Genomic DNA, 24,509 nt, shown 5'->3' with positions numbered 1-24,509 from the left:
TTATATCATATTTCTCTCAGTTTCCAAATGCCTCAATTCCTATCTCCGAATTCAATCTTTCCAGAAATGAGTTTGGGGTTTTTTTAGCTTAAGAATGTCATCAGGAGCTGCTCAAAATGTTAGCCAACAGCTCCCTTGTTGTGTCTCCCAAACCACTGTTTAATATTTCTACAACAGTGGCACTCAAAAAACTGATGAAGGTCTTGTGCTGGATGCTCTGCAGATGCACAGAGAAAAGCACAGATCTTCTTGACTCTCAGTACCCACAGTCTACAGCTGCAACAGGAGGGTGATCCACCATAGCAGCAGTAATGCAATTGGAAGTTTAAGAGTGGGGCAACCAAAAACCTCTGGATATGCAAGTTTAGGAATCAGGGTCATCGTCATCACTAGGGCTATTTGGAATGCTCTGAAAGAGAATAGTAATGAAAGACCAAGATTAAGAACAAGTAATATTTTGAGAAGTGGAATCATATTCAACTTTTGGCCATGCTTTGTCTGCTTCTACACACTGCCACTAGCCCCTTCCTTTCTTTTTCAAATATTAAATTCATTAAGTAATACAGACAGGAAACAGACTGACCCAAACACAATAGGACAGCTGGAACAGCAGTATTGGACTAACATGTGAGGGCAACTAGTGCCATTCATGTGGTAACTTCCTTCACAGCACATCAGTGAAATTCCCCATGCTGTTGATTCTTGACTCTCTTATGCATTCCTGAGGCTCTGTTAAATCACTGCTGTGGAGGGGGATCTTGGGCACCAAAAGCTTTTGGGATATCTGATCTCCCTATTAGGGACTGGCTATTAAAATGGCAACTTCTTCCATCTGTTCACACTCAGGCTGTTTTTCTCTGCCTCCAGTTTTAGGCTGCCTTCTATCTGCACCTTTAGCCTCCTCTCCAGTGTGACACTCTGTTCAGAAAAAATCATCCCCAAACAGAAACCATATCATCATTGCATATGCAAATAGTCCTGAAAAAGACCTGACTTGCAGATAGCATCCAAGGGATACATACAGCAACTGGGCACACTCATGAACCATTTGCAAATCTGGCTCCCAGCAGTTAAATTTCAGACAGAAATGATCTAAGCTTTCACAGCTTTCTTCTATCGCGGCCAGATGGTGCCTGACCCCTGCAATAATTTCTGCCATATTCTATCCATATGCAAGCCTCACTACTTCCATCAAACTGTTAGTACCAATCAACATTTTTCAGAATTTAGATTTTAATAAAGCACTGATAGAAAAATGTGAAGATTTCATAAATTCTCTCATGAACATCCATTCTCTAGAGACCACCTTAGGGTCTTCTAAAGCACTTGCATCTGCACCATATAAGTACTGCTCCAAGTAAATCAAATCTGAATGGCTGGTTCCCTAATCCTAGGAAATATCTGATTCTCTCCCTTCCCTAGCAATTGGATATTGAAATCCCATTTTCCCTCTTTGCCTACACAGCTAAATTTCCTGCCCTGCCACTCTCCATCTCCAACCTTGATTAATGGAAACTCGTCCCTGAGGTTCTTCAGTATGTGCAAAACCAGCTGTTTGTCATTACCTTTCTTGTCCTACTTCCCTTCTGGTCATTCAGGTGTCATTAAAAACAGTAAAAACTATTAATGGATCCTTTTCCCTTTCCACCTTCAGACAGTGTTTCTCCATGTTTAGCCAATCCTTATTTCTTCAAGTACTGTCACACCTTCCCTGACACCCATTAAAAACACTTCTCCTCAGCTGTCTCAAGATCTGCTTCTGTATCTTTTCCTATCCCATCTCCATATCTGGTTTCCTCCATGTTAGGAAATACACCAGCTTCCCCCCAGATTTCCTCTAGAATGATTAATCTTAAGAATGAAAGTCCAAAAAGCCTTAGATTTTGTGGAACTACAATGCAATGTCCATGTTTCATGTCTGTGTACAGACATTTGCATATTTCGTCTTTTAAAGTTTTCATGGAAAAAGTTCCCTGTAGCCGGTTCTGGAATCAAAAACGTTATAAGCACAAAAGCACTGCACTAACCCAGTTCTGCCTCTTCAAGGATCAAAGCTGGCTGCCCCAGGGGGTCAGTCTGATCCCCAAAGGTATTCTACCTTTCTTGAGTCACTTCAGGTTTCTTTCATACCATGCTGTGCTGCATTGCATTGTACAGATGCACCCTGGTATTTTAGAAGTAAACATAAAGAAAACACTCAAAAAAAATCTATCCCATAATTCTAAGTGGATCTCAGGTTGGTCCTTCTACCTTTGCCACCAGTGTTTTCATCTCCAGCAAAGGAAACAAGAGGAAACAAACCCTAGGAGGACTTTCGCAAGGCAAACTATTTTCTGCTCAACTAATCCAAAGGTGCACTTAATGAAAGCACTGACTGCTTTGATGTCAAAGAGTAATTCACTACTTATACAGCAAGAGCCCTTCTCAGCCTATGCAGGCTATTTATGCTGGTCAGACTCTGCTCTGCACAGATGTTGGTGTTATAGCAGCATTTCTGGACTTTGTCAGGATTCTGACAGTCATCTAGGGATGCTCTTTCCCCATCAAGTGCAGCTCCCCATTCCCCCCCACTTGCAAAAACCAGAACTGAGGAAAAGCACAACAGTCAGCTTCCTTGCACTTCCTAGTGATACCTGCAGTAACTCACCCTGTGGCCTAAGGGGTGTGAAGGAATGGCAGAATGGAAGCACAGAGTCCTAATTAAGTAACATGGCTTCCCTTTTGAAATATTTCATTTCTCCATCCCATTTCCACGTGCCTCTCCTGAAAACCCTGCACTACAGTTATATTTAGTAAATAGTGTATACTGGATTTGTCATAAGGGACTGGGCAAGATACATTTTGGACACATTTTCACAAGAGCTGAAAGCATTACTGGACCATGACTATAAGTAGGTTGCTTTTAAGCAGACTATAGCTCTAAACCAGACAGCACCAGCCTGTCTTTAAGTCAAGACATCTGCTCATACACATCTCCTGTCACTGCCTAGTCAAGTGAAGATTACAAAGCACATTCTGATTATCTGTTTACTTCCTCTCATTCTTAAGTGGATGCTTGGATTTTTCTTCTCACAGAGCATTATGAGCCTTGGACGGCTATGTAAGCGGCTCTTAGCACATTGTGCAAGCTAATAGAATACAAATGATTATATAAATAATAAAGCTGCTGAAGATTTTCTTGTCACTGCTTTCTCTGCTCCATTGGCTTGACTTAGAGCACACATAAAAACAGCCTCTGCTAAGTGTTTTGTTCATAGCATCCATAAATAAAATTGAGATCCTGATTTAAAGAGACACTAAGAAGCTGTATCTCCTCCTGATTTCAATCAAACTGAGATGCTCAGTGTCTAGGAAAATCAGGCCCAAGGCTCCACAGATGAAACCAGAAGGATCTGTATGGCAGTTTGTATTCAAGCAGGGCAGTTTAATTTCCTATTTAAGATGCTCACATGCTCTTTTTTGGCATATGTGCATCTCTTTAACCAGTCCAGAGGTCAGGCAGGACAGAGCTTCAGACTCTGACAACCATTACTCACATCAGAGGACTGGCACATAACAGAGAACCCCTGACACCACAAGTGGAGCATCAGTAGGATGGTAACTTGTCAAGCCACAGAACATCTACCTCAGCATTGTTGCTTCCACGACTCCTGTATGAAACCTCCACCTTTCCTCTGATATTAAGTGTTCATCCAAACATGATATTGCAACAACCCGCTGGGCTGCAAATAAAATCAGATCGACCTAGCAACACCCTGTGAAAAACAGTATTCGTACAGAATCACAACCTTAAGGAGAAAACTCTTGGAAGAAACTCTTATTCCAGGCTAGTTAGGAAGCTGGCTCACAGAAAACCTACGACTGTTTTTCAGTAAGCTTTCTATAACACATTTTGGAGACATCAATATCTGCATCCCCATTGATCACAGCGATAATCACAAATCATATTAGAAGAGAGACACAAGACAAAAGATGACTTCAAGGTCAACACCCAAATGAAACCGTACCAAGTTTGGGATTTGGACTGAGACTTCATTTTTTTTAACTCTCTTTTCTTTTTTCTAAGGAATAATATTCTGATTCCTGCTGCTAGCCAGACAGTCCAATCTCAAATACCCAAGTGTGAATTTTCTCAAAGTTGTGGATTAACTATATGAGAAGTGCACCCAGCTTGAGTAATATAATATGGTTTTCAGAGCCAGCTAGCTCTTCCTGACCAGTGGAGCCACTCAACTGCACAAACTTCCCAACACAGTGTAGGGATTCTAAGATCACAGTTGCCTGTCCCAGACACTGTTAAGGCCACAGAATGACTTTGCAATGAGATAAGGACAGAATGGAGCAATAGGATGGCACTAACTCCTGGTGGAGGTAAGATCTGGGTAGCCCACCCTAGATCTGGCTAGCCCATCCAGACAAAAATTCCCACTGTGGCAAACTGTATAAAGAAGCAACTGCTCATACACATATCACCAGCCAAACAAAGATCATACCAAGTTACAGAACAGATGGCATCTGTGACCACTGAAGCCCCCCACCCCCAAATATGCCTCCATGGATACCTAGAACTTGGACTATAACTTAAGCCACAAGTGAGGGGAACTTAAGGGTGATACTATCATCCAGGTGTTACCTCAGGCCTAGGCGGAGGTTAACAAAGCTGGGGGAGAAGAATATATCACTGATAAAGGACACAAAGAATGCAGAATTTATGGGCCACAAGGTAAGTCAACTCAGCAACTGTGCTGAAATCAGCTCAGACTGGGTAAAAGGTAATTCCGTCAGGGAGAGATCACACCCACTGACTCACAACCCACCAACTCAAACAGAAAGACTGAGTTGACCATGGGACTAATTAGCATAAGAAGCTAGAGAATCATTTAACCAATAAAATAAGAGAACTGTGAAGCCAATTTTGAGGAATTGAACTTTCTTCATTGCCTTAAAACATTGCTACTGCAGCGAGCTGTGGAAGCCTCTTGCCAGGGGACTGAAAATAAAGCAGAGGGAGGGAGGTCGTAACCCACGAACTGTTAGGTTTGCAGAGGCCCTAAGGGTGAGTCTCTGGGTGTGTGATGCTTGTCTAAAGAAGGCCAGTGGTGACTCTCAGTGTGTGATACTTATCTCCTATGAGTCAGGCTAGGCCCTCTGTGCACACACCCATCACTACCCCAGAGAAGGCCTCTTAGCAGGGGTGTCTCTGAAGCAACCCCCCCCCACCCCAAGCCTAAATGACTCTACAAAAACCATCACCTCCAGCCTATGAAAAACAGCATGACTGTGCAAAAGCAGCACCCCCACACACACAGGGGAAGCACCAGCAGGGTTTCTGAGGGTACATAAAGCCATTGGTTATGTTTCATGGGCTTCTTTCCCTCACCACTCCCCGATGGATCAAGACACCAGTGACAACAGCAATGACAGCAACAACAAAGTCTGTCAGAGAACTCCGGGTGGTGACTATAAACTTTTTATTCTTTCTCTCTTTTCTGTTACACATTTTCCTGGACGATATCTTTATGTTTTTATATTGCCATATTACTGTAGACAATAATAATGAAAAAAGCTACATACCTCTTTTCCTTTGCAATCAAACTGTTCTAAAATAAACCATATATATCTATATCTGTAAACACAGGTAATCTACTACTGATTTACTTTTATTCACCTCAAGGGATTTATTAGCAAAAAACCAAAAGCTACTACTGCCTTGCGGGGCAGGCTGCAACACCAAAGAGCATTAATTCGTTTGTTTTCAAAAATGTATAAATGTGAAAAGTTTTGAATGACCTCAGAACCCACCACCACCAAGAAGCCCAAGGTGAAGAAGAACCAACCGATCCACCACTGGATCCACTGGTGGTGGCTTAATCTCTCTCTCTCTTCTCTCTGTTTTCTATTTCTATCTCTCTATCTCACATTTTATTGTTAAGTACAATCTGTACTACTGACTTCAGCATATGGTCTTGTTTGCACCTTAATTCGGGCAGAGGCATCTCTCAGTAATTGGATCATAACACATGGACTTCAAGTCCACATGCCTCACAAAGGCCATTTATCTTTTTATAATGGCTATTGCCTCAGTGCCTAGAAGATAGCCATTTAGAAGAAAACATTACTAACAGCTTACAGAAGACACCTCTTCCACTACCAGGATTATTTTCTCTGTAATCCAAACACTAGAAGTCTGATTCTGCCCTTAAGATCATGAGTTTTCCAGCCTTCTGTCCAGCCAAATGACAAGTTTATCCTTACAGAGCTGTATAAAATTCAGCATCAGGGAAAGACATTGAGTGTGTAAGGCAGGAAAGAGCGATGACTTTAAGAAACCCAAAGCACAGAAATAAGAATTAATTTGAAATAGTTACCTCTTTGAGGCAGCCCATGAAGTTGTTGCTTACTGGAGAGCCAGGTAAATCAGCAGTACTGGGGCTCCCTCCCACATAAAAGAAGTCATCTGAGCCCAGCATGGTGTAGTCCTCCTGCGTGTAGCCCGTGGTGGTAAGGATGCCATCCACAGAGATTGTCACCTGTTTGAGGGACACAACGGACAAAGAAAATCCCAGCAATGACCTTACAATCCTGAACAGAACAACTTACCTCCCCTATAATTTTATGTTGGTTTTATTAAGGATTTTGTTGAGATTTGGTATGTATTTTTTTTAGTTCAGTGAAGCTCTATTTTCTGGTCTGATTTTCCCACACCAGAAATGTTTCAGCATCTGCTTCTCCGTTTTCTGGTGCATCAGCACTCTCAGGCTTACCCACCAGCCTGCCCATCCAGATGCCTTCCATCTATTCAGGCCAGAAAATGGAACTGTCCTTGAAAGAGATTTCTCATATTAGCTGATTTTATGATTGATTAGAATTTATTTTAATGATTACAGTTAGTTATGGTTGTTAGTAAGAAAAAAAAAAAAACAAAACAAACCACTAATGAAGACAAGGTTGGTATTTTTTATTTTTTATGCTTCTTTTGCTCACGGCACACTGACGATCATGCATTCAGGGATGGGGAGGAAAGGGATCTCACTTTCAATACATTATGGATGTGCATGCCATGTACCTAGAGAGACACACACCCACCACCCACCACAAAAAAAAAAAAAAAAGGAGAAAAAAATTAAAAACTAACTCATAACCAAAATATAATCAGAAAATAAAATGAAATAAATCAGAATAAATCAAACACACACCAACAAGTGTGACAGAAGCAGAGATGAGAAAGAAAAAGAAAGAAGAAAAAGCGTGCACACACTGCACTTTGACATATCATGCCAATATATCTGAGGCCCAGAAAGATGATGGGAAAAAAGTGAAAAGTGAGGGAGGCAGGAGAGGGAGAGAAAACCATTTCACACTTGCATGCAATCAAAAATAAAAATACCAAACAAACTGGATAATAATCAAAAAAACTCAAACCCAAACAGAAATATCCCCAAAATCTCTAACCACAAACACATGGATGGTGAAGGGTGACAGAAGGAGGGGGAGGGAGAGGAGCAAGTGAATTTGATGTGTTTTGCTTAGATGCTGTTAGTGGTTTCAAGGGAAGATGGAGGAAAATAGATCGAGGCCAGGAGGAGACAGGTGAGTCACCAGACGTGGACATGCCATGCAGAGTGTGTACTGAAACAAACAATCGGCTGAGCTCCTGTTGGCCACGCAGGTAGAGGTCAGAAAGAGAGAGAGAAAGTGAGACAGAGAGAGCAAGAGGGAGGAGGAGGAGAGAAAGCAGAGGGAGGGAAGTGGGGGAAAATCAGGAGAAAGAGGACAACTCTGGCCAGTTTGCCTGTAATAGCCATTGCCACAACAAAAGAGTGAGAGAAAAAGAGAGCCTTCACCACCATGGACTAGAGGCCCTGCAATGGTTCTGATCTAGAAACCTTCAGAGTTAAAAAAAAAACATTAACCAAAAGCAGAGGAAAAAAAGCAAAATTAAAACAAAAGCAAAAGAGAGAAAGCTAAACTCAAAAGCAAGGGACAAAAATCCCAACAATTTATCACTGGAAAGGAAAAAAAACAACTAAAGATATAGGTGAAGAAAACAATGAAAGAAATGTCCAAAGCCCATTTCCAGAAGAGTTGTGTTAGTTGCTTTTGATGCTCATTTTTCTATTCAAAAAGAAGAAAGAAGAAGAGAAAAAAAAAAAAGGAGGGGGAAAAAAAGTGTTTTAAATGAAATTAAAATAAAATTAAAGGAAGCAGTAAGTATAAAGGAGGGGGGAGAAAAAGAGGGGGTAGGGGGAGGAAAAGGCAGGTAACACACGGCAAACCCAAAAAAAGAGACAATAAGAATGATATCTACCAGACAATGTAGTTTGTTTACCATAGCGTGTCCAATGCCTGAGTGCTTTGCGGAAAAGGGGGAAGAAAGGAAATTAAAAAATTGTGAACAGAACGATTGTTAATTAAAATAACTAAAAGCAAAGATGAGTCGTTAGGGTGTTAGTACATTAGTTGGTTAGTAAAAATGACACATTGCATGAATGGTCTAGTGTTAGTTTTTCAAAAAAAGGCGTGGGGCACCTGAGACACACAAAGTGAGAAAGAGGACAATATGACCAGGACTCTATGAGGAACCATGCCATCTAGACTGTAAAGAAAGAGGGGGCTGCCTACTCTTCCCACCCTGGTCTTAATTATTAACTTCAACCCTCATACACATTTTCCAGATCTGAACCGAAGTTAAAACAGTGCAATACTTACTCTTCAAATGCCCATCAAGGTGCTTCCCTCAAACAAGAACCTTACTCTCAAAGATGTACACACACAGTACACAATTTGCCCCTTCAGCACAAACCCAACCATGACTCCATTCTTTCACCCACAACCACCCACCTACGTGCCTGCTCCTCTTCCAAGCCTCACTACCCTCAAGTGTTGCAGAGCATCACAAGCAGGCCAGTATTTCCTTTGGCTGGAGTATTACAGACGAAGAGTCCAAGACTTTGAGTCTTTGTTCCAAGTTTCCCAATCTGCAGTTTTCTTTATGGCAGAGGAGTTTGTAACTTTCAGGAGGAGCACACAACAAAGCCTGTGCTTGACTGTGTGCCTGTAGCTCACTTCTGTCATCCAAGAGTACAGGAATCGAACCTCTCCTACCGTAGGAAGAAATGTGTCGAGGAATTGTGTAGAACGAATTGTGTCACTTGTGTCAAGGTTGAAGATAGAAGATTGACAAGATTCTCCTGTTATACTGCATCCATATTAGGAAGGAGCTAGGAGAATTTACCAGTCAGCTGGTTTCAACAGAACTTTGCAGATGCTTTGTTAACCCCTCCCAAGGCACGCAGATACCAACTGTTTGAACCTACACATTGTTTCTTGTTTGCTTTTTAGCAGCCGAGATATTCAAGATCTTTATAGCAGATTTTGCACTGAGACTAGTTTCAGTGCCAATAGGGAAGGGCAGGCCCTGGAGGGTCCAAGTCCTTGTTCTGTTGTGGCTTAAGCTGGCACGAACTATCCTAAATTACACAGGCAGGTTCTATGCTGCCTCATGTAAAAGCTATCTGCCTGCAAAACTCATTGTGCATTGACTAAGGAAGTAAGTTTGTGAAGACTTTGCAGCATTGAGCATAAAGTCCCAAGGTTATTTGCCTTTGGTAATGAAATAATAATAATACTCTGTATTTGGGTATAATGAGCACAAAATCCTCAATTCTTAATCAAGGAAGTCTCACTCACGGCGAAATATTGTATTAATAAATCCATTTTATAAACAAGGGAGTTGGAGTATGGGATGGGGGGCAGAGCATGCTAAAAATGAGATGGAGTGTCAGCAGCAGACCTGAATACAGACATGGGAAGTCTGACCTTCAGTCTCCTCTGCTCCTCCTCCCACCAGACCACACTGCCCCAAACATGCTCTGAAAGCCCTGGTAAAATATAGCCATGATCCTATTTCTAAGTAAAGGTTTCTCACAAGGCAGAAAGAGGGCTTAGTTTTAACTGAAATAATAAGATAAATAAACAAGGAGATTTGCTTTGACATTAACAATCACTACTCAAGGGAATCTGTGGATTCACTCGGTTTGTCTCTAAGAAGATTAACCACTGCGATAGTCATTTGATCTAAAAAAAAGCAGCACTTAGTACTCTCCTAGCTTAGCTACAAAACATTTAACAATTCCAAAAAAATACTGGGCAGAAGTCCAACTATTTAAAGTTCTACTCTAATTCTAGAAACAGCCAAAAAATTATGCAAATCCTCCTCCCCCTTCTCTCAGCCCCAAAAAAGCAGAGGAAAAGACTAGATGGCATTCTGAAGCTGCTGATAGTCCATTTAGCTGGAATTGTTTTAAGTTTAGAACATATTCTTGGAATTTCTAAACTATTGTTTTTAAATTTCATTTTAAAGAGAAATATATTTATCTCCAGTGCAATATTTTCAACCAATTACAAGGAGGCTACTGATCTTCTTATAAAGCCTTAGCATTCAGAGGCAATGTATTTTGTTGGGGTTTTTAGTTTGGTTTTGAAGTGGGTGTTTTTGAGGAAACATGAGCACAGCTGGAAAACAAGACTTCCAAGTGACCTCTGTTATGCTGCAACATTACAGGTGAATTTATAGGAAAGACACAGGGTAGTTAATATTTTACATACAAAATTATTTAGGTTATACAAAATTATATTGGAAGATAATGTTCAGGACTATCAGGACTGCTTTGCCTCAAGGCTTCATGAATTCCAGTTTCTGGGTAGTTTTAGGTTCTGGGTCAATGTCTGAATTTTGAGACAGATCAGGAGTTAAAATGGAAGTATCCAGTAAAAAGAAGACTGAAAAAGCAAAAGTCCAGCCTTATTGATATTTTTTGGTTGAACTGTATTCTGTCATGTTTATCTATAGAATTGGAACCCAAATCACCTCTGCTAATTATTTTTAATTTGACTTTAAGACTGCCTTTTCTTTGGAAAGAGCACAGCCATCTCATTAAAACATCTCATTCTTGCCCAGTCAAGTTGGACCCTTAAAGAATTCAGGATCACTTAAAAAGATCCATAGTGAACAGATCAGGAGGATTAAAGGTTTGAGATGCTGCTGAATTGGCAAGGGACTCACCTGCTTTCTAGTAATTGCCAAAGTACTGCCTTGGTCTAATCAAAGATGAAAAGGCATAAACATATTTCCATTGTCTTGGTCCATTTCCATGGACCAATTAAAAAATCACTAACTAAAAGATTAAGAAAAGAATGTTACAGCTTCCCATCCACAGTTTTGTCTGTGGCCCTTCACTTTTTGCTTCTTCAAGATCCAAACCAATGCTGGCATGAAGCAAGGATTCATCTTGCTTCTGGCACATTTTCCCATTGAAACTGACTTCCAACAAAAAATAAAAAGTAAGATTAACTAAAATGGTCGGTAAGCTCTACTAAGATATTCAGAGATGAGCTGTTCTGAAACTAGCTAAAAATAAAAATAAAAAACCCAAATCAAAAAAAAAGCTATATATTCTGACCCTTCCAGACTGACAAACCTACACCAGTTGGTGCCTCTCCCTCTACTGTACTGATCAGAAGGTTTGAACAAAATAGGATCATTAAGACCCATCCAATGCATAAGAAATTAAATTTGCATATAAAGTATGGAAAACAGATTCATTTTTCCATAGGAAAGAATCCTGGAGTCTCATGGAAGTTTGATGACAGATTTTTTGTCAAAGACCCAGACATCCTAAGCATGTAGAAACACGGGGATTTACATGGGAAAGACAAATAAAAATCTTCAGCCCCGAACCCAAATATTGAAAAGAAAGATATGAAATCCCCATAACAGATAAATTATCCACTGACATCTGCTAGTAGAGACTATTTCTGATCCCTGGTGCTGATTATCCTATACTCACAGACACATTTGATCTTAGCTACTGTAAAATGTTATCACAAAAGCTGTTTTCACAGCAAATTACATTGTATAAACTTATATAAAGCCATTAAGGGTTGTGCTAATATTCACATTAATGAGGAAATAAATAGGTCATATTTTATTCACAAATTGATTTTAAAATCTTAGTTTACAAGCTATTTTTGCTGCCTCTACCAGTGAGCAAGACACCAAATAGCTCCTATTCAGAGTGTAAACCTCATTTATCATGCAGCGGATGGGCCTTAGTGACTTCATATATTTACCAGCTTTCAGAGCAAGGTTATTTAATTTTATCTTATCTATTTATGTATGAATTTATATTTCATGAGAACGGCTTTGGGATCTTAGGACTAGCCTACTACCAAATACGTCACCTGATACAGTTGTCTGCTTGGAAAAGCAGCATGTAGATGTGTAAAATTACACTGGTAAAATCAGAAAAACTTTTCCAAAGTAGAATTGTAGGATGCTGGATTGATCTGGGTTTGCTTGGTTTTTTTTGATCCTTCCACTTTTCCAGTCCTCACAGCCAACAGAAGAGTCTCATAGGCAGAGACACAAGAAATAAGGTAAAATCTCATTATAGAAAGAAGAGGAAAAAAAATCAAAAAGAAGAAAAGAAGAACAGAGAATCAAGAAGACTCAGAGAGACTCCAGCCAATTAATTCCAAAGCTATAAAGTTAAATTAATTACACACATACCCACCAGCCTGCACACCTGCACACTCACATGCACACACAAAAGAAAAAGGAAAAGAAAAACAAAAGACTTCCAGAATTAGAATTGTGACATCACGGCAATGGTTAAACCAATTAATAAAACTGAAAGAAAAAGGAGAGAGGTGTAGAGCATTGGCTGTTGGAAAAAGGCTCTGTTCCCACGGTAATTAAATACAACAAGAATATTACTGATAAGATTGAATCATAATTAAGGAAATAATAAAATAAAAAAGGGAGAACAGAAAAAGAAAAAAGGAAAAGGGAGATGAAAGTAAAGTTATGTCACAAGTTTTTATTATTAAATCAAACTGAAAAAAACACAGAAAATTAATGAAGTGGAAATGAAGATATTGCAGCAGGGATAAATTCCCGTCAACTAATGTTTTTTCACTGTCCTCTAGGCACCAAGATCCAGAATAGGTGGAGAAACTTTAGCAATTCCACTGAGCTTCCTCATTTCTCCAACACTCTCTCCCATCTGCCTGTCCCAATGAAACAAAACAAACTTCTCCCCAGCATTTTCTCCCGTTCACCATTACCTGCCGCAGGTTGCGTGTCACTTTAACGTCGTGCCACGCGTTGTCATTGAACTTGCCATTGACCGGCTCCACAATGGCCTCAAAGGCCCCAGACCCCAGGTTAATGACCAACGAGACCGCACCGTCTTTCAGGGCCAGGTTGACATAATCCGCTGACTTGCCGGTGTGCAGAATGAGCCCGTTGCGTTGCCATGTCTTGAAGGAGAGAGTGATCTCATCGCTGCTGCTCTGGATGGGGTTCTGCGACAGGTCATAGCAAAGGTATTCGGAACCACGGAAAGTGGCCATATTCTCATCTCGTGCTGGAAAGGAAGGGGAAAAAAAACCTATTCAGCAGTCAGCCAAGAAGAGATTTAAGGTTGTCATGAAATTTCTAAGCAATCCCACAGCACTGTTTACTGTACAGCTATATATCATGGTATGCTAATGACCGTACAGATCCTTTTCTAATATGACTATCAAGAGAATTAACTTCAGGGTCCTCAGTACTGACAAATTTCACTGCTGTGTTTTCAGCTTCACTGCAGCACTGTCACCATAGGGACCATTCAACAGTATGCAGTGAAGTCTAGGAAAAACATTTAAGGACTGCTAATAAGGCACTTCACATCCTTTTTGGGAGAATGATGGAAAGCTCTACTATTCTCAACACGACCACCACATATGTGTCATTTAAAAAGCCTTCACCATTTCCCAAAAATCAGCATTTTAGATTCAGCACTAATGCCATCTGAACTTATTTGAACCCATCTGACAGGCAATTTAAGAGACACATCAGAATATAATCCTGACGGAGCTGCCCTTTTTTTCAACTGAATGAGAGACCAAGCAGGCAAGAGAGCCACATGAAGTGTCCTATAGATTCCTTCTCCAACAGTATGAGGGAAGTCCACATAAAACATTTTGTCCACAGATGTAAGTAATATTGCTGGCAAACACACCTGAGAACTTTGCCTGTCTGATCACCTTGTCCAGGAAATCTGTACTAGATAAGCACATCTTCTTCATACAGCAAAAATAAACACGGGGGGATTATTCACAGCACATGACGTAAAATATCTCCTCATTAGGAGAAAAAATCTCCTATGTACAGTAAGGAAAGCCAGTACACTAATTTCTTAGCAACTGGAGGCAGCATTTGAGTATCATAAATATCCTTTGTGTGAACTAGAAGTCTGCTTCCCAGTACCTGGTGTTCCAGTCCTTCAAAGCCAGTTCTGCTGCCATATTGCACTTATGTGACTTGAGCAAGTTGCATACCCCGGTTTTATCCAGTGGAAGAAGCGTAAGACAGTGATAGGAAAGCTTGCAGGAGGGCTGTCTGTAGCCCATTCCTACCAGTGCCATCTGGGGGAAAAGGGTCCCCCCACTCAGTAACACAGCACCTTCCTGACTCCCAGCTGTGAAAGCAAGTCTGAGCAGTAGACAGTAGAAGCAGTCAAGCTATCATTGCTTAGAAGTTACTGCATAAGGCAAGGGCTAGTCCTATTTCCGTTGACATTAATAATATTTTTTGTTTCATTTTGTCTCATTTAGTAATCCTAATACAGATGAGACAGAATTTATTAGTACAAGACTGAAAGGAAAATACTTGCTGTCACAGCCATTCTTGGAAAATAACTACATAGTAAAATCACAGCATAAAACAATGGTGACAAAACAGTACAGTGTTCCACCTTGTACATATATCATTGTCAAGTGATAGGTCTGCTTTAAGCAGAGACTTTTGTGGCAGTATGTGTGTTCGTACTTAAGTAAGCAGACCATGTGTCTATATACTCCTGCAAGCAAACGGGAGCCAAATTACTCCATGCAGCAATACACGCTGGGAGCCAAGTGGCTCAAAAGCAGCTTTTCAGAAGAAGACCTGAGGGTCCCAGCACACAAGCTGAGCACAAGTCAGAGGCACTTGCCCTTTCAGCAAAGGGCAGATGCATCCATGGCTGTATTGAAAAGAATCAGCCAGCAGGCTGAGGAAAGTGATTCTTCCCCCAGTGGACACTTATGAGATCACATTAGGACTGCTCTGTCCAGTATTGAGTTCCCTTGTATAAAAATGGCTTCAGCATACTGGAGTGAGTCCAGCAAAGAGCTGCCAACACAATCAAGGCACTGAGGTAGGTGAGGTGTATGGAGAACCTGAGAGAACTGTGTTTGTTCTGCTTCAAGGAGAGACAACTCAAGGGAAATCTTAGTGTTCTCTGCAATGACTTAATGGGAGATCATAGAGAAGACAGGGCCAAATTCTTTTCAGAGGTCTGCAGAAGAAGGATGAGAAGCAACAGATACAGCTGAATACAAGAAATTCTCATTCCATACAGAGGAATGTTTCATCTTGAGGATTGTCAAACACTAGGAAGGGCCCAGAGAGACTGTGAAATCTCCATCTTTAGAAATATTAAAAACTTGATTAGGCACAGTCCTGAGCCACCTGCTCTAACTGGACTGTCTCTGAGCTAATGGTTGGACTACAGTCTCTGGATGTCCCTTCCAAATTATTTGGTTCTGTGATTCTATTCCGAATATGTTTAACTACCAGCAAGAAGTGCTGAATGTTTGTGTCAGTGTTAAACCAGCCTAAGCACAGAGGGCTGCTATTGATTGCAGTTCTGGAAGTCAGAGCCAAGCACTTAACAACCCTTTCCCACTTTGATAATTCCCCTGCCTAGTCACTCCTGATCCATCAGAAGAGAAAGTGTTACAATCAAGTTAGACACATGCTCTATGTACCTGTGGGAAATTCCCATCAAACAGCCAGTGAGGGCAGGAGTCAAACACAATCATTATGAGCCTTTTCCCCACAACTGTAGATGTACAAAGCACTGAATACACATTTGTCGTCTTTGGGAAGGGGGGCATGATGGGTTGATTGTTCACTCAGTACAAGAAATATTACTAGGGCTCATTTAACCTTTCTCAGTCACTGAAATGAAATCTTACTGAGGTACTCAGTACAAGGAGAAGGCCAAGAGCATATTAGAAATCTAAACAGTAATTTAGGGCAACTACTGCCTACTCATCAAAATAGAGCAGAGCAAATTAAGAGATATTACTCTGACTTGTACCACTGGTTTGAATATAAGGTGCCATCAACCCATCTCCGCATGCAACTACATCATCTGCCTGTTTCCTCCAGTCATCTGCTGCTGACCCTTATTACAGATGGGATTCTGCACCTTATCCATCTTTGTATCCTTCCTGTTCATGGGAGAATGTCATTTATTTCTGTTTCATATGTTGTTATGGGGATTTTTTCTTCCTTCTGTGGCTGCTTTGGACAGACATTCAAATTTGCAGATCACCACACACTAAAAATCTCTCTGGGGTTCACTGGGCAATCCAAAGTCATGCCTGTTCAACACACGTCTCATAAGCATAACTCCCACGGTCAACACACTCTCTCTAAAACTGCGCTCCCCAAATCACTGATTCCTCAACAGTTTACCAGTGGCCATGTGGATGACTGGTTTACCAGTCTCATGAAAGGCTTCAGCGGTCAGAGCCTAAGCTGTGCCCTGAAGAGCTTCACTGCATATTTCTCCAAGCTACTACACAATAGCCTGTGTCAGGCCACATGAAAGGCTTTTTACCAAGCATGGCTTCTCCATACCGTCCAAACTGTTAGGATGCTCTGACATACATGACAGCTCTAACAAAAAGCACATGAAAATTACCAGAGGGCATGGAGGGGGAAAAGGGATATAGGTTCTCTCCACAATGAATGAGGAGAAAAAAGCCCTGAGTAGGCTGCTGGTCTCACAGTATTTCTGTATGCTTTCAGGCACAGTCTGGTGATGCCTGGAAGACCAGAGAGCAGTGAAACACTTGTTATTTGTTAGCTCATGACCCTTGTGCTGTACATTTTTGAAGGTTCCACAAATAGCACTGTGATATTTAGGGCTTCTATATTCCTTAAACAGTGGTAGTGTACCAAAGAGCTTCTGCACAGCAACACTGCTAACCCAGAAAAGCTAAACTCAAGGCCCAACTCAAAGTCAACAGGAATCCAGGTTTATGTTACATGAATCAACAGATCAAACCTTGATTTTTCTGTACTGTGAAACCCTGTATATAGTAGGTGGTGTTTACTGGAATTGATGATCTAGTTGTTCAAGCGTGACAATGCAACTGCATGAAATAACATTTACTTAAAACAGAATTTAGGATATGTTTGAAAACTATTGATTTATGCATCAGTTGCATGATTTCATTTTTAACTCAGTTAATACTAAACAGATTTGCAAAAATCAGAATTGGAAAGCAGGTTAGCACATGTAAACAGTCAAATGTTCCATTTCACTTGTTAATATTAATCTAAGCCCATTATTTGCTTCCTAACTTTTTCACATAACTAAATTCACTGCAGCAGGTGGGATTTTTAAAGATCCAAGACCTGTAAAAAATTCCACATTCAGACTTAAACCCTTGACATATTCAAGACTCATAGAAATCACCAGAATAGAAGCAAAACCCAGAATCTTCAAACTGACTTACACAGACCTTTTCCTTGAAAGAATGGAGATACCCATGACTTTACGTGCTAAAATGTTACCCTTTTCTGACCAACTGCTAGCAGACACACCTAGCATATTAAGCAGTTACCATAACCACCCCACTGCAAAGCCATTTTTGCAAGTCTCAAACCTATACCTGTTCAAATTCCCCAAACAATCATCAGTACCTATTGCAGGTTGATAGCAAGAACAGAAACAAAAGCACTGCAAATAAGTACCTAAGCCAAGTTCCTGGCTCTTCTCATCCCTGGTGAAACCCCAGAGCTTGCTGAGCCTCAGGTTCCCAGGAGAGGTAAAGACTGGGGATCTTTCCATATACTGTATAGCTATACTGCTTGATCAGGAAAGCCAGATGGTAATTTTAGCTTCAGTTTTTATGTGCAATGCTGTTGCTATGTGTTCCTGTCAGAGCTCTTTCTACAAAGGAGGACTCAAATATTCAGAATTCACGGCATCACTAGGAGGTAGGAAATCTTGACAGTTTGATTTATGTCTGAGGAAACCAACGCACCAACATTTAATGGATTTATTCATGGCCACTGAGAAAAATCAATAGCAGACAAAGCATTTGAGTTCAGAAGCTCCTATCTCCCCATCCTGGGCTCATTCCAGAGGTTCTCATACATTTGTGGAGGGAAACCAAACTCCTATTTTTCTCCAGTCCTGCCAGGAAGTCAACCTAGCTAAGAGGTGAAGCAAAGCAGCCTCCAAAGTTCTGGATGATGCCTGAAAATAAATACTTCATGACTGTGAAGTTGAAAACAGCAAACTCTAGAAGCACTAATTCTGCTCAGGGGCATGAAATTTAATACTCAACAAAAGCAGCATCTCGTGTAACAGGATTTTTGGCCTCAAACACAATTAAGAAATATTTAGAAAAATATAAAATGGGCAGTGACTTTCCTGAAGTCTCCTGAAGAAAACTTCAAGTAGCTCTCCTAAAACCAAGAGTCAGCTGCTGACCTTCTCACCTTGTGTCAAAACCCACTACATTACAGGTGTACTCTGAGGCTCTTCCTATCTTACTGGGGTTTGGTTTACAGTCAACATCAGAGCATATCTTCTGCTAGTGAAAAAAGCAAACTCTCTGCACTGCTTCAAAATTAATAACCACTCCATTGTTCAGTGAGATTTACTTTACCTGAGCGGTTTGCTGTGCTTTGCACAGAAGAGCTGGTGCTGTCTGATAATCCAGGAATGGTCTAACACTGCCATGCATCAGGCTTCTGCCAAAGCAGTGTGCATTAATGATGTAGGCAGCAAAACAACTGGGTAGTCCCTTGATGTTCTGCCAAACAGAGGTCAACAAGGAAAATAGTATTTACAAGAACCTTTTCTCCCTATCATTTAACAGCTGTCTAACTTTGGAAAATTCTACAGTTATACTACTTGTCTTAAGACTAAAATGCTTCCAAAGTTGGCCACTAACCACAGAATTGTTATCAAAATAGAGGACTACCACTAACCATGGCAGGAGGAAATGAAAACAAAAATAACCCATCAACCTCACAGTAAATCCAGGACATCTATGAAAAAATATCAACATACTCAAAAGGTATCGTGGATAATTAAGTTAGTGCATTAAAAGATATATGAGTGTTATAAAATACTGCTATGCAGAAAATCTACTTGCACAGAGGCAAAAAAAAAAGAAAAAAAGAAAAGCCAGAAGTTCTTCCTCTTGGCACTAGTACTGCTGGCTGAATGACGGACCCTCCCCACCTGAGGCCATGCTCATGGAATCAGTAGAGTATTACAGCAGAGCTGTAAACTTACTATGGCTCTGAACTTACTGCACTGGGGCATGAGTTGTGTTTTCAGTAGCATGACATTTAACACAAGGAAACTAATTTATTTCTGATGGGATGACTGACTAATATCGTGATCCCAGCAAGTAATTGAATTCGGTGGTTCTGGGAAGAAATTTTGTGACAATCTTCCTGTACTGCTAAAATTAACAGCTATTCCAGCTTGGTAACTATATATCTGCATATGGACTTGACTAAACATCTTTGTGCCAGTGGTATATCTTTTCCTCCTTTCTACACTAATTCTTACACCATAAACAATAGACCTAAAGTTTTAAAATTCTAACTGAGCTGTAGGAAATTTTTTTACCCAATTCATAACAACGTCTGGAAAGAATAAATTCTACATATGAACCACATGAACTAAGCAGGAAGTAGACTTAGAAGTTGTTTTAGACGATGAGCCACAAGAGATCAAGGCATCACGTCCCAAAGAATGGGGCAGCATTCCAGTCTGGGCAAACCCCCGTGAACTCTATTAGGAGCTAATTCTGTTCTGGACAAAAGGGTTGTCCTGGGAGTCATCTATAATAGCTAACATCCTCAACAACGTTATACAACATTATAGAACAATGAATAATTTATGTTTCAAATCACTTTCACGTGTATTTGATATTCCCTCAGAAGTTAGGGGAGGAGAAACTGTATGTCAAACATCACATAAAACGAGTCCACCAGCACCTCTGAAGGACAAGAAAGGTGAACAATTTTCATCACCCTCTGAAACAGTTGTCCAGTGACTGAATGCTGAAACCTTAATTGAAAGCCCTCAGATGCAGTCAAAGCAGCTCACCTAGATTCATGTTATTAAAACAAAGCTGGATAGTTTAGTAAAAGTCAGGCTGTTATTTTAAAGACATGGTGACAGACTCCAGTAATAGCTAAACAGCAGATTACTGCATCCTCCATTAAATTGTCAAAATCCTCGTGCTGCATTCCTCCTCTCTAGCCTTTGGACAGGAAAAATAATACATATAAATAGTTGATTTTTTTTCTAGTCTAATCATTCTTCACATCACCTGATTGAATCAGTGACACCACTCATCAAACTCACTAATAAGATCCCATGCTTTCTCCCTCCCAAACACACTTTTGTGCTCTCAACAGTCAAAAGCAAAAATTGGTTTGAAAAGTCTTACAGAGCTTATTTATTTAAATACATTAGAAATAGTGCACAAAACATTCATCAGTGCATGAAACATCTTCTAAGCATTACCAACAGTGATACTGATACATGGACGCTTTGACAGACATATCACATCCTGCAAACTGTAAAGTAAGAATATGTAAGTCATCTTAATGTCATAATGAGGTGACTGAACTGATTGCATTGATAAATCCTTAGAAAAAGAATATTACTTCAAACCTCAAGGAAATTATGGAAATAAATTTTCAGAAGAAAAAAATTGTCTGTAAAATCATAGAATGATGTTATAATGGAGAAAATTAAGTACTCAGCTGAGTCCCACAGTAAAAAAAGTGGTCTCCCAAATGCTTACTAACTTTAAACCATTCTGGGTAATGTTACATTTTTCAGAAATAGTGTCATTTATTGTTTCTTCAGGCATTCTGATTCTCACCTAATATGTAACTTGGAAGCACAGAAGAATCAGCACAATATCAGAAACAGTGTAGGTAAGAATTAATGCAAGACAACATCTCTCATCATGTTTAAGAGATGCAGAGAGTAACATTAGTCCAGGAGCCCACAGTAGAGGTGAGATGAACTCAACAGTCAGTGTTATTTCAGTGCCAAACTCAAATTTTCACGTAGTGTAGTTGCTCTGATCTTACACAAAAAGTTCTATCACTTCACCAGTAAGAGCAAAGGAAACATTAATATTACACCAGAGAACATCAAGTGCCTAGCATGAATCATGCCCTCTCTGCTGTTATCTGCTGCTTTACACGTTACCCTTTGAGTCTAAAGGAGAATGTTTGCTAAAAGGTCCTCAAATTTAAGCCCAGAAGAGATCAAGGAGACTTGGCAATACAATCAGTGTTAAGGGGGTTTTGTCAAACCTAACTAATCTATTATTTCCCTGTGCAGCAAAGCTGTTAATGAAAACAGGAAGAAGATCTGCTTTCCCTAAAGATATTGTACGAGAGCTCTGGAGCTGCACGTTCCACCTCTGTTTGCAGCTGCCTGTGTCCTTGAATGATGCTCTCTGGGCTGGCTCCAAGACAGAAGAGGCTCTGACCCCTGGGATTGCAAACGTTGCCTAAGAGGTCCAGAACCAGCCCTGCAGAGTGACTTAGCTCACCTGATGAATTTGGACCACTACACAGCAAAGACTGAGAGCAAAGGGAAGGAAGAGGGATAACAGTGCCTTAATCTTTAACTCAAAAAAAAGGAGACATTTCCCCTAAGGCTCCTGATCCTCAAAACAGTTGACATGTACTAAATGTATAAAGTGGTTTCCATATATCACTTTCACATATGTGATAGAGCAGTAGTCTGTTAGAAGCATGACTGCCTTAAATTTCTAGAGTATGCACCTATTAAATATACAGTTGAAGTTCATATCATCTAATCAAAGAAATATTCACACAAATGAAAGCTATTTTGCTTCCCAACACTGGAAATCTCCTCTTCACTCAACAGTATATTGCTGTCCTTTAACAAAATCTCTTCTGAGACCAAAAAAAGTAAATCAGCTACATCACACAAAATCTCCTACTTTGTCCACATATTTAACACAGAGATTATTTAAACCTAGATTTGTCAATAATATGATCCACAGATTCCTTACTGACTCTCTAAACCACATTTTCTGTCTTTTTCTAAAGGGAAACAGAAAACAAGTGTCTGGAGAATTTGTTCCAATATCACACAAAAGAGCTGAAAAATGCAATCATAAAGACTTTTTTGCAAAACTGTTTTGATGATAAAAGTACTAGTACTACAATAATGAAAATTAATAAATAAGATGACATATGTCTACAAAAGATTATAGCACATGGTTGGCAACATAATTTTATAAATTGCTCACCAGAATTGATCTAAATGACAAACTAGAGATGTGGAAGTCAGAACACAAGCATTTTATCCTCAACTTTGCCACTGATTTACTGTGCAACCTGAGGCACTTAATTAACCTCAGCTGTCTCCATCTGTACTACAAAGAGAACAAAAATATAGGTTACGTCCTAGAAACCTACGGGAAAAGAATGCCCTATGAGTTTAATAAAACTTCTCTGCAAATCAAGAAATGTTCCATACTTGTGAGGAAAAGCCACATGCCAATCCAGTGTATATGCAGTGTACAATATCCTAAGCATACTCCTCTCCACCTATTTTTCATTGTTCGCTAAATATAAACAACTGTACTGGTAACAAACACTGTACTGGTATCAGTGAGTGATGTTGCATTTTCTGCCAAAGAAACCATAAAATCCAGATACTGGTCTGAGTGTGGCACTGTGTACTTAGAGCTGTGATGTTATTTATGCCCTGATCAATTGGCCAAAGGGACTAAAAAACCAATCCTATGACAATGTCTTCCTTAATCCAAAATGAAATTTTAAAACTTTGGTTTACATTTCCTTAAAAATGCATTTCTTAAAAAACTAGAGCTCAATTTTAAAATAAAAGCATGAAACATGTTTATTTGAAATGAAAGAAGCTGAATAAATCAATTTTAAAAATAATTTGCCTGAAAGAATTTGATATAGTCATATAAATTCACAATTTGTTTTGGTTGGACAAAGTATATTTCTTTTCATTTCTCTGAACAAATTTTTTTCTCTCTCAGCTCCAGAAGGTAGAGAAAAAGCAGGGTGTTGCTACTAATTCTGTCAAAAGATACTATTATGATGAGCTGGGCATAAGACCTCCCCTATATTCCTCACTGCTAAATATAGGTGAGGGCAATTCTTTATGTAATTCTGCTGTACTTGCTTTTTCTTATGCTTTTATTTCACTCTGCATTTCTTATAGTTTTCTCATTTTCCTGATGCATCATTCTAAAACTTAAGGATGCCAGTCTATGAACACACCATCCAGTAGAAATGTTTCCCTACAGTCTGAACATTCAGCAAAGTGCAAACTGACAAGAGGGGGAGAACATCACAGCACCATGAACATAAAATTCAAGATCTAACATATTCACCAGCTCTGCTCTCATATAGACCACCTCTACAGCTGGGTTGGTACCCGGCCCATCTGCCCCTCTTTCTAGAGCATATGTGAGAGAACAGGAGGGTAAGAGTGTGCAAACATACAGCTAAGCTCTCAATTCACCAGCCTTTTATCTTATTTATCTTATTCTTAACCAAAAGTGCTATCGTTTTATACATACCATGTTTGGTTTTTTTTAAATGAAGCAGTCAGTAACATTAGATCCACCCCCTGAGAGATTTACTCTTCTTCAGCAGCAATCTATATCCAAGTTGTAATTCCCAATTCCACATTATCCTTACCCTTCTAGCCTATTAAAAATCAGAAGTCAAACACCAAATAGTAATCTGGATGCTAAGTATTTAGACCTGTTTATTACTGCATGCAGATTCAAGAGCACTAACATTCAGCTAATGAAACAGGGTGCACTTGTGGCATTTTTGTTCTTTACCACACTGAAGACAAGGTCTTTCCTAAAATATTCTGACCTTAGTAAAGAGCCATAGAGCTGTACCACTAGGAAGAAGAACATTAGGTAGCTATCACAGTCTTCCCTACTTGTGTGGTATGATTAGCCCTGCTTAGGGAAAAAAAACAGGGGGACTGTCAGTGGGAGTCTTCCAAGACTGACACAGGAATGAACAAAAATTATTTACACCAACACTGAGAGAAAGTTGAAAAGTGCATTCAGAACAAAAGCTCACGGAAGGAGCCCAATAGAAGGAGAAATTCCTGCTTCTGTTGAAGAGCAGTATTTTAGAGAACTGCTGTAAGAATGCAAAAAAGGGGCAGGAGGGAGAGAGGCAGCACTGCCAGAGGTGAACGTGTGCACTGCTGCGTACCCACGGGCCTGTGCTGGCAGCAGCTTTCCAGCAAGCGTCGCGCTTGCTGCTGAGCAGGGAGCCCCCTGGGCATCCTTCCAGAGGAAAGTGGGAGTAG

The 24,509-nt window shown here is 40.1% G+C and overlaps 1 protein-coding gene across 29 annotated transcripts in view; it reads right to left on the bottom strand.

The window, feature by feature from the left end:
- NRXN3 (neurexin 3) overlaps window positions 1-24,509 on the bottom strand; it is a 996,746-nt gene that overhangs the window by 714,839 nt on the left and 257,398 nt on the right. For 23 of the 29 annotated variants that reach the window (XM_064658888.1, XM_064658884.1, XM_064658876.1 and 20 more), the window contains 3 exons: window positions 13,129-13,430; window positions 8,309-8,353; window positions 6,369-6,530 (listed from right to left, as the gene is read on the bottom strand). In XM_064658888.1, coding sequence (XP_064514958.1) covers window positions 6,369-6,530; window positions 8,309-8,353; window positions 13,129-13,430 — 509 coding nt within the window. The remainder of the gene's footprint in view (window positions 1-6,368; window positions 6,531-8,308; window positions 8,354-13,128; window positions 13,431-24,509) is intronic. The other 6 variants (XM_064658885.1, XM_064658886.1, XM_064658867.1 and 3 more) reach the window with 2 other exon arrangements.

The sequence above is a fragment of the Pseudopipra pipra genome, chromosome 6 (genome assembly GCF_036250125.1).
Source record: "Pseudopipra pipra isolate bDixPip1 chromosome 6, bDixPip1.hap1, whole genome shotgun sequence".
Taxonomy (NCBI): Eukaryota; Metazoa; Chordata; class Aves; order Passeriformes; family Pipridae; genus Pseudopipra; species Pseudopipra pipra.
The sequence above is the reverse complement of the archived record's forward strand: the minus strand, read 5'-3'. Positions and strand labels throughout refer to the sequence as shown.